General features: G+C 39.9%; 1 protein-coding gene across 1 annotated transcript in view; it reads right to left on the reverse strand.

The window, feature by feature from the left end:
* Positions 1-1,970: 1,970 nt before the first annotated feature.
* Positions 1,971-10,628, reverse strand: part of LOC103804058 (prolyl endopeptidase) — a gene marked incomplete at its 5' end in the record, with an annotated part of 15,842 nt that continues 7,184 nt past the window's right edge. Inside the window, 3 exons of the mRNA XM_009076651.1 lie at positions 1,971-2,792; positions 4,340-4,496; positions 9,738-9,869. Of these exons, the coding sequence (XP_009074899.1) occupies positions 2,498-2,792; positions 4,340-4,496; positions 9,738-9,869 (584 nt within the window). The remainder of the gene's footprint in view (positions 2,793-4,339; positions 4,497-9,737; positions 9,870-10,628) is intronic.

The raw sequence follows: 10,628 nt of genomic DNA on the forward strand, positions 1-10,628 counted from the left end.
TCCAAACCCTGAAGGTTTAAATCCCACTATATTACAAGAGCATTACTAGCTCAGACTTAATTAAGGATTCCAGTTGAAGCATGACCCTTCCTGCCCCAAAAGCAGCACCTCAGCTAATAGGACAGTTCTGCAACGTGATTTTTTTGGCATCTGAATCCTGAACTTGGCATACCTGATTAAGATCAAATAAATGCTGACATTAAGACCATGTTAGAGAAACACCAATGCCTTCCCAAAACTGATACCAGCATTCCCCAAGGGATACTCTTGAACACTTATTTTGTGAGTGGCATCTCCAGCAAGCCATGTCCCCCTTCAATACTATTGATTGCCACTCAAAGAGAAATGTTTGTTTCCAAACTGCTCAGATTTTGGGTCATCTGTCCTGACACTGAGCCATTCAGGGAACTCAGCTTCACCAGAAGGCTTCAGGAGGAAGTTATTTTTAACCTGTGCCAGAAGTTTTGTGGTTAAGCAGCTGCAGAACAAGAAAAAGCATTTTTAGGAACAAAGACCTGGAGAGATGAGTGAGGTGGCTGTGCCCAAGCCTTTGCAATTCAATGCACCAACACAGTTCAGCTCTGTTTCACGAACGTCTGAGGATCATGTTTTCCACACACCCTATCCTGCAAAACTGTCTCGGGGGTGAAGCTCTGCCCTCTTGACAGTAACCATAAATTCAGTAAGAGGTCACAGGCCACACCTGTGAAGTGTTACAAGTGGAGATGGCACTGCTTTATGGGCTTTGTTTCTGCAACACAGGGAAGCTGTTGAAAATTCCCAGATGATCACAGAAGGCAGTTCACATACCTCTGGGAAAAGAGGAGTGCTGAACCTGAACCCTGTTTTCACAGCCTGGAGGGAAAACACCCAACCTTCCCTCAACTCCCTATTCTGATTGTTTAATTCAATGCTGGGATCAGAATGCATCAGTCCATAGAATATCTTGTAAACAACTGTAATGCCCATGGATCACAAATAAACCCAGGAGCACATACAGGTTTTAGGTGTGGCATTTCATAGGAAAGCAGACATCCTTTTTTATTTTCCTCCTAAAATCAAACTATGCATAATAAGGGCATGGAGGGGATGATCCTTTCTGGACTGCAGAGGGAATCAAAAGGAGCCCAGATCAGGAGGGAAACACAGTGAATCTGGTACAAATTTATACTTAATTTTGCTGCTCTTTAGAGCAGCCCACTCCTCTTTTAAATACCACTCCCTCCCTGTCCTGCACCAAGACCCTGTTTGCTTCGAGATGAAACTCCTGAGCCCAGAGTTAAAATACAGGCCTTAGTGTCTAAGTATGAACGTAATGACAACTATGATTCTGGAAGATTTTATCACTTCATCCAAAACTGAGAAGCAGGGATGTTTTCTGGAGGGGCAACAAGACTTATAAAAATGAGTTGAATACCTTTTTTTATCTGCAAAATCAAACTCTTAATTGCTGCAGTGCATCAGAGTTTAGTAGGCAAATACTCACATCTACTTTAGAGTTCTATAGCCTAGATGAGAAAGATCTGAAATGGCAGTTCAAATACTGTGCCTGTGTCAAATCATTAGGGAGTCTGACTACAAGCTCTTGCTGTTTTGCAGCCAAAACTAGGTTATATATGCATGTTCAGATTTTGGCTTGTTGAGAACATTCTGTCAAAAGCATCAGGAAAAACTGAACTTGAGCAATCTGGACAAAGCTGTGGTTTTGGGCTGGGTTTTTCGGCTTGTTTGTTTAAATCAGTGTCTGCTCTACTCTCCAGAAGCAGTTGAAGAGCAAACTTCAGATGGGTTGTTGAAGAGTATCTGTATAGTCTGACAGAGATAACATGGAGAATCCTTTAAGTTTTCCAGCCTTCAGTTTTCTTTTCTGTGTGGAAATAAATGGCAGAAGAGAAAACTGGCGACATTTTGAAGTCTCTTTGGAAAGAGAGAACAATTTAGCAACATCATTGTTATAGACTGTAACACACTTATGAACAGCATGTAATATAAGCTTTTTAATAATACTTGACTTAATTAACCAGATTACTGTCTCTTCATTTCACGGTTATCACCAAACACCTTCAGTTTACATTCTCAAATAAATTACTGTGTAAAGAAAGTGTGCTCAGAGTTCTTGTATGTGGACAGTACTTACATTTAATTACAAATGATCTGGATATGTTTATAGGTGTGAAATACATTAAAATTGTTTACAGGAAATAAGCTCAACTAGCACTAACTTTGGAATCTATATTTTCACAACAGTACTGAGAGTAGCTCAGTTATTCATCTGAACATGCTTTTCAAAATGTACTTTGGAATGCAGTAGAAAAGAAATTCAAAGAAATGCCAAAAAGAGGGAAGCACAGAAGATCAAAACTCCATAGCAGGTTGAATCAATAAAATATTAAACTGCAGTTCTTAAATGTAAGTACTACACCAAGTAGTAGTGTGGTTGTTCTTAAATGGTGTTAAAGCCCTTGTATTCTAAAGGAGACAGTAATAAGCATTTTGCCTATTCAATCCACTCAAGATTTAGACACCGTGCTATAAAAGCAAACATATCTGACACTTCTTCTATAACTTTAGCAGTTGGCTTTCCTGCTCCGTGCCCAGCCTTGGTGTCAACATGGATGAGAAGTGGATTGGTTTGTTTACGGCTTCGACCCACAACATATTGCAGAGTAGCAATAAACTTCAGCGAATGCAGAGGGACCACACGATCATCGTGGTCTGCTGTGAGAAGCAGCGTAGAGGGATACTGGATGCCATCTTCTTCTGGTAGTTTGACATTGTGAAGTGGAGAGTACCTGAGAAAAGCACACAAATGTTTACATAATTCTCTCCTCAAGGCCCAACAAGAAGGTTCTCTCCTACTGCAACAGTCACAGTGGCATTTGATAGCACTCAGAATAGAACAGTTCTCAGTTACAGGAATCAGAACTGCACGACTGGCAACTGACACATGGTAGTGGCCACAGATCTCTGGCTCTCAAATGTGAAGCAAGTACATTAATTTCAGAGAGACATATGTATACATCTCACAGAAATGTCCAAAATGTCAGGAATACCCAACAGGGAAACTGCAACAAAAGCTGTCAAGTCCATAGCAGGATCCATCCTGCTGCAAACAGGGAAATTGAGACTTTTTCCCAGCATACACATGCAGTCTTAAAAGTTAATCTTTTCTCTAAGTTACCTATTGATAACAGGTGATCATCACTATTTGAACCTGGCATTGATTTTTTTTTCTTTAATGAATATTTTAGAGCAAGTTAGATCTCAGTGCACATGTACTTTCTAATATCTAAACACTCCATTAAATTTCAGAGCAGCCAAATTGTTCGGTATGTCTGAAGCATTCTCAGGAAATGCCAGTCTTTATTATTAAAGAAATGCAAACGCAGTAACAGAAGATGAGCTTCCACAAAAAATACTGTAAAATTTATGGCACTTACTCTAACACACCATATTAGCCATTGCCAATGTGCAGATCATTTCCCACAGAGCTGCCTGTCTCATATATTTTCAATTTTTTTAAAAATAATCTTTCCAGACCTCTCAGCAAGGAGTTAAGAAATTAATTAATATCCTGCTATGGTCTACTGCCATTCAGTTCCTACAAATAAATCCCATCAACATTGCATAATACAGTTCACTATGGTGATTGTCTCTCCCTTACGATAAAAAATGCAATTTATGTAGTGGTTCACTTGAGAATATTCTGTTCTGATAGCCTAAAGGAGTCATTATTCAGAAAGAAAACCTTACAAGTTTGTTGCGTGGAGACCTCATAGCACCTTCCAGGATCTGAAGGGGCTACAGGGAAGCTGGAGAGGGACTCTTTGTTAGGGGCTGCAGTGATAGGACAAGGGGCAATGGATTCAGATTTAAAGAGGGGAAATTTAGGTTAGATATTAGGAAAACGTTTTTTCCTGTGAGGGTGATGAGACACTGGCACAGGTTGCCCAAGGATGTAGTAGATGCCCCAACCCTGGCAGTGTTCAAGGCCAGGTTGGATGAAGCCTTGAGCAGCCTGCTCTTGTGGGAGGTGTCCCTGCCCAGGGCAGGGGTTGGGACTAGATGATCTATAAGGTCCATTCCAACCCCTAAAATTCTATGAAGTTGTTAATAGGTGCTAGGAGTACAAGGTTTTGAAAAATACGATCAGCTCATTCAACAGGGCTTTAAAGATAATCTTTCATTCAAACCTGACTTGTAAGGAAATGCTGAACTCCTCAAATTCTGTGTGGGAAAGGATGAAATAATTACTAGAATAGATATTGATCATGGGAACCTGAAACTGTCGAGGAGATTGTGTGTTTTAGCAACCACAGAAGTATTTAAAGACACTTACTTGCACAGCCACTCAAACTGCTCTTTACAGTCAGAGCAACCGTAGTCAGTGGTCCAAGCATGGCCAATGGTGTATTTGTGGAACTTGAGCATGTCCATCACTCCCACTTGGGCAATAGCACATCCAAACAGGTCAGGGCGCTGATTAGCACAGGCAGCTTCAACAGGAAAACATTTCTGTTAGTATTTGTGTCTTAAAGAATTAAGCTGCTGCCAAGTTCATGAAAGACCAACTTCCAGAAAATTGTCTTTTACAAACTTAAAGTTTATAAAAAACAAAAAAAGGAAAGCTGTTAAGTTAACCCAATGTGAGAACAAATACAGAATACCATATAATACCTGGAGCTGAAAAACTTCAGTATAAAATATCTGATATAAAGCCAATTGCACTGGGAGAAGTCAAACAGACTTTTAATCAAAACTGAAAGAAAATACATAAATGGATAAAAAATGTAACTCCCAAAGATGGTATGTTCAAAAGAGCTTAATTAATTAATTAATATCTATTTCCCTGTTCTTCAGACACCAAACATGCTGTTCTTTGGAAACTGCCTTTCAAACTAGCAAACTGGGTTTGAAGGAGAAATGAACTTTAGAAATATGAGATTTTGGACTGCTGAACTGCAGGTTCCTAAACCAGCCCCTGTCTAAACTTTAAATATTAGTATCAAGAAAGAAAGGGGCATTAAGGATCAAAACCCCTTCATTTACTGACGAAAGTTCTCTTCCATAATTACTATGTAAACCCATGCGAAAGTTTTGAAAAAAACCAGACTGCTACAAAATCAGACGAATAAACTCAACTTAACAATGCAAATGAACGTTGTATTTTCTTGTTTTTTGATTTCCATCTTCCTCAACTGGAAGGGACAATTTCCTTAAGAATAATGCTTGCCTCATATGTTTTAAAAATAACCACAGCAGGCCCATCTAGCTCAGTGTTCAATTTATGAGAGTGGCAACTGGCAGATGCTTTGGGAAAAGCATTAAACAAACACTGGGAAATATATCCTGTACATTATCAACTCATGACTAGTTGTTTAAGTTTTCTCTGAATTGGACTTTTCTCCAGCCATCCTGTTAAACAGCCATCAAAACACACCTCCTCTGTAAAGACATCTACTTCCTTTCTTGATGTTTATTCATCTAGTGTTCATCATATCCGGTAGCAATAAGTTCTTCAGTTCCAATTTCTGTTGCCTGATTTGAATTTGTTGGCTGGTGATTTTACAAATTCCCATTCTTTGCCTCCTACTAACCACGATATTCCTATGACATGACTTTGCTTCCAGCTCAGCATGAACTTTCTTTCACAGCCTTACATAAGGGACCCTGAGCTTCTGAAAACCCAAGAATACCTCCTCACCTAACTGTAACACCTCACTGTTACAAGCACCATATGTGGCCCAACTCCCTCAAATAGATTTGAAAGATGCAACTTCAGCCTGCAAAATTTTTCATTTTATGTCACCTATTATTTATCAGTTTCAAACAGTTTGCCCATTAAAGAAGTCAGATTTACTCATCTGCAGCTTGTGGATCACCATGAACCATTTAAAACTTGGCATTACATTTGGCCCCTTCTGTTCCTCAGAGATTCAGGCTTAGTAGCCTGCAATTTCATATCAGAGTTTGCTTAGGATCTTCCATGTGCACCATCTGGTCCTGGCAACACTAGTTTTCATTGGATTGATTCATTCCAAACCCTCTTCTGCTGATGCTCCAGCTGGAGTCAGCTCCCCACGAAGACAGACTAGTGCAGGGAACCCCCCACGCTCCACAGGAGGGAACATCAATACAAACAGAGCATTCAGTTGTTCTCCTTTTCCATTATCTTTAATGCTCCCTTTACATCTCACTAACCTGCAAGTCCCACAGATCCTCTGGCCAGCTTCCTGCCTCTGATGTGCATGGCAAGATTTCATTGCTAAGCTCTATACTGGAAGCAATTTGCTCATCAGTCTTCTGTGGTCTGTCAGTCCCTGTCAAGAGTTTACACTTCACCCTGTTTTCTTCATTTGAACATGATTTCTGTTTTCTGAAAGATGAGATTTTACTTCTGGTCATCTCTGATATGTAACTATGCTGACTCTTCCTGGGTCCTTTCTGAGTAATTTTCATAATGTATGCATAGTGTCTTAAACAGCTGCTGTATAAAATCTCTTTATCCTTTTAACTGAAGCTTTTGATCAGATCCCTCCTCTTTATGCTATTTCTTTTCATGAACATGAATTATATTCTGATAGGAAGAAAAGCCAAAACAACTATCATAACATGTCATTTCAATACTTATTATTTCAGGGTGTCTCTTGAAGCACTGTGTGTCGCTCAGGATATTTGTAAAAAATTGCTGCTTCCTAGTTCCTTAAGTAGTTACTTCAGTCAGAAATCACTTATGGAGACACACATCCATTCTCACTGCATCCCTTTAATTAGCCATAATGCTTAAGTATATGCATTAATAAAGTCTAACCTGGAACTACAATTTATGTCTGAAGTTCACCCCTCTACACGTAACGTTGAGCTTTAAAATTTGGCACCAAAGTAAGCCTTCAAAACCTCAGAACTGTTTGTCTAAGCAAACAGGAGAGGTCAAACACTGAGTTTGCTTGAAGGAGGTTTTCAGCTCGCAGCTGTGCTGCTCTGCTCAGCTCGGGGATCACACTGCAGGACAAGGAAGGCTTGTTTTAAGGTTGAATGAGGCAAGAGCTCAGGGCTCTGCACTCCTCAGAGACACCTCCTGTTAGTCTGACTGAAAGGAAACAGTATTTTGGAAGTGTGACAACACTCTTCCTTGTCAGCTTTTTCTTCAACAAATGAGAACTGAGGAAACCTGGCAGTGGGTCCTTGCACCTAAAGGATGAATTATATGCTCCAATGTTGCGTGAACAACGATTGCAAAATTTATTCTTGCTTTGACCAAAAAGCACAAGAATTTCCCAAATGCACCCCGTTCTATCTAGTCAAGCAAAAATGCCTATCTGGCTCCTCAAGAGCATGGAAATCCAGCTGGATTGTAATCCACCACTAAATGCAAAGGAAGGTTTCTAATGAGATTTTTCAGAGCAAGGAGGTCTAGATTCCTAACACCTGTCTCCTACCGGAATTACGTACACCCTGCAGATGTCACTTGCTTCCCCTTATTGAAACAAGGATCCCATCTGACTTGTGCAGTCAGAAAAACAGGGGGTTTATTACTGAAGATGAGCAGGATGAATCTCATGCTGACTGAAACTGAAGTCCATTTAACCATAAAATAGGATTTTCAGAAGCTGTATAATATGTTGGAAGTTTAACTGCATTTCGAAATATATATTTATGCTCACATAAAACTGCTTTGTGCAATGCTTGCACTCCCAAATGGTGTGCAAACCCTTTAATCCTTTACCATATTCATCCATTTCTATTTTCAAGGCACAAATACCTTCTGCCACCTGTTACCAAGAAGCATATAAGCAGGAAGCAAAAAAAAAACCTTTACATATACTTGTTACTTATCTTTAAAACAGCAGCTTTTTAGAAAGGATAATGCAGCAATAGCCAAGATGGCTTAGACCTAAGATCTGGATAATCCAAATCTTATGCTGGATGCTAGTTCACTGAAATATAAAATAAAATCAATAGGACTAGTATTCATCAGCAGATAAATACGGAGAAGTATAAAAAGAAGAGCAAGCAAAGAGGGCTTAGTAAATCTGCTCATTTTCACAGAATCACAGAATCATCAGAGTTGGAAGGGATGCTTGAGAATCACCTAGTCCAGGTCCTAGCCCTACACAGGACATTCCCTAGAATCACACCACGTGCCTGAGAGCATTGTCCAAATGCCTCTTGAACTCTGTCAGGTTTGGTGCTGTGACAGCTTCCCTGGGGAGCTGTTCCAGTGCCCAAACACCCTCTGGGTGAAGAACCATTTTCTAATATCCACCCTAAACATCCCCTGACACAACTTCAGACCATTCCCTTGGGTCCTGTCACTGGTCCCCAGAGAGAAGAGGTCAGTGCTGCCCCTCCTGTGAGGCAGTTGCATACAGCAATGAGGTCTCCCCTCAGTCTCCTCTTCTCCAGGCTGAACAGACCAAGTGACCTCAGCCACACTCCATGTGTCTTCCCCTCAAGGCCCTTCACCCTTCATTGCCTCCTTTGGACGCTCTCCAATAACTTAATATCTTTCTTATATTGTGCTGCCCAAAACCACACAATATTCAAGGTGAGACTAGACCAGTGCAGAGCAGAGCAGGACAATCACCTCCCTCGACCAGCTGGCAATGCCTTGCCTGATGCACCTCAGGACACTGTTGTCCCTCCTGGCTGCCAGGGCACACTGTTGAGTCATATTCAACTTGCCATTGACAAGGACCCCCAGGTCCCTTTCCACAGCACAACTTTACAGTGTCTCATTTCCCAGTCTATATGTACAGCCAGAGTTGCCCTGTCCCAGGGCACTATTTTCCATAAATCAGTGGTGTATGAATTTGAAATGCTTTTTTTTCCCCTTCTCACAAGAGTAGCTCAACTCTGTCATGCTGTCACATGCTTTTCATGCTGTTTAAAAAAAGACAAACTCCAATATTTTTTGTGTTTCCTTTTCAAAGTTGAACAAAATTACCCTCCTTTTCCTTCCACTACTTTCAGATACAGACTGCTTAGACTATGAGATGTTTCTGTGACAAGCTTTTCTGTTTAAGAGGAGGCTATTAATTTCCTTGAATTTAAGAACACACCAGTGAATCATACGTCAACAAGATGCATTTGTAACAAAGTGCTGCATTCACACAGTCCCTCAAAAGCTCATGACTTTTTCAAGTAGCTGTACTTGTATTTTACGTTTCTCATCAGAGACATTCATGATTTTATTTGTGGTCATGCTTTAACTCCACAATGAAAGTTGATTGTTAGGCTTCCCTGTGCAGAACTGTCATGTTTTCATTTGTTCTCTAAGAACAAGAATGCATGACTACAGGAAAAGTGAGAGAAACTCAGATGGAGGATTGCAGGACATGGGTTTCTGGCTTATGCTACAGACCACACAGAGTTTCTCAATGCTACCTAACAGATTTCTGGCTCTTCAGTAATTATTTTGCAATGGTCAGCCTTGAGAAAGAAAAGTAAATGAAAAAATCCCAGATGTTTTTAAATGACTCTTATTTACTGTGTGATTCTACCACAGGGTTAGCTCTTACCCCACAAGACTGCAAGTATGTCACCCTTTGCTAGAGACTGCAGAATCCCAATGCCCTATGTAAACAGCAAATGAAGTACAATTGTTTACATTTAACACCTGGTATGCATTAATGCATTGACATTCTGGCACTTTGAAAAGCAGATCTCATAAATTTTTCTCTGGTTACTTTAATAAACCCAGCACTGAATCCAGGAAATATATGGGCAGTTCTTACCAACTAAGAGGCCTCCATTTGAGCCTCCATTAATTGTCAATTTCTTTGGAGATGTGTAGCCTTCCTTGATGAGGTATTTGGCAGCACACTGAAAGTCATCAAAGCAATTTTGTTTGTTGGCCAAGATACCACCTAGCACAGAAACAAAACAAATCAGTTGATGCCATAAAATCCATTTGACTCCATCTCTTCAGAAAAACATGTGTGCAAAAATACCTGGGAACAATTCCAGTTTCATGAACATTTTAATAATTGAAGCAGCTCGGAAGGACAGCAAAAATGAAAGATTCTTTCAACACAGAGAGGCTCTAAGATGGTTCTGTCAATAACTCTGATACTTTCACAAACTGAATAATACATACCTATACTGTGGAGTGAGTGCCAGGTAATGTTCCTAACCAGTGAAATGAAAGCTAAAAGCTTTGTATTGCAAAATATATACAAAATGACCACATACAATCCACTTGAGGTTTGATTTAATGGGACTCTAACATCATTAGACTCAGTGACAGTTTCTTAAGGCAATAAAGCTTCAGCTTATGAAATAAGCCATATAAAATAAGCACTTCTAATTTCCTGGACCTATAATATGTGGCTGGGAATTTACTATTTTTCCTATTAGTTGTTTTCAACTCAGACGATAAACAGCTATGGTCAAAAAGGCATGTCAGAGTTGCATTGTGCTTTGAAATTTTACTGTTAACTTTCAATCTTGAAATGCTTTCAATATAGATACTGCAATCCTGTTGAATACAATCCCAAACATCATCAGATGTATAAGGAATAAATCATGACTGAAAACGTAGGTGCAGATGATATCATAGGTAAGATTTCAAGTTCTGAAAACAACAAAATTTGCAGGGTAGTGATAGGGAAGGAAAAGAATGGTTT

Source organism: Acanthisitta chloris, unplaced genomic scaffold, assembly GCF_000695815.1.
Source record: "Acanthisitta chloris isolate BGI_N310 unplaced genomic scaffold, ASM69581v1 scaffold11500, whole genome shotgun sequence".
Lineage (NCBI taxonomy): Eukaryota > Metazoa > Chordata > Aves > Passeriformes > Acanthisittidae > Acanthisitta > Acanthisitta chloris.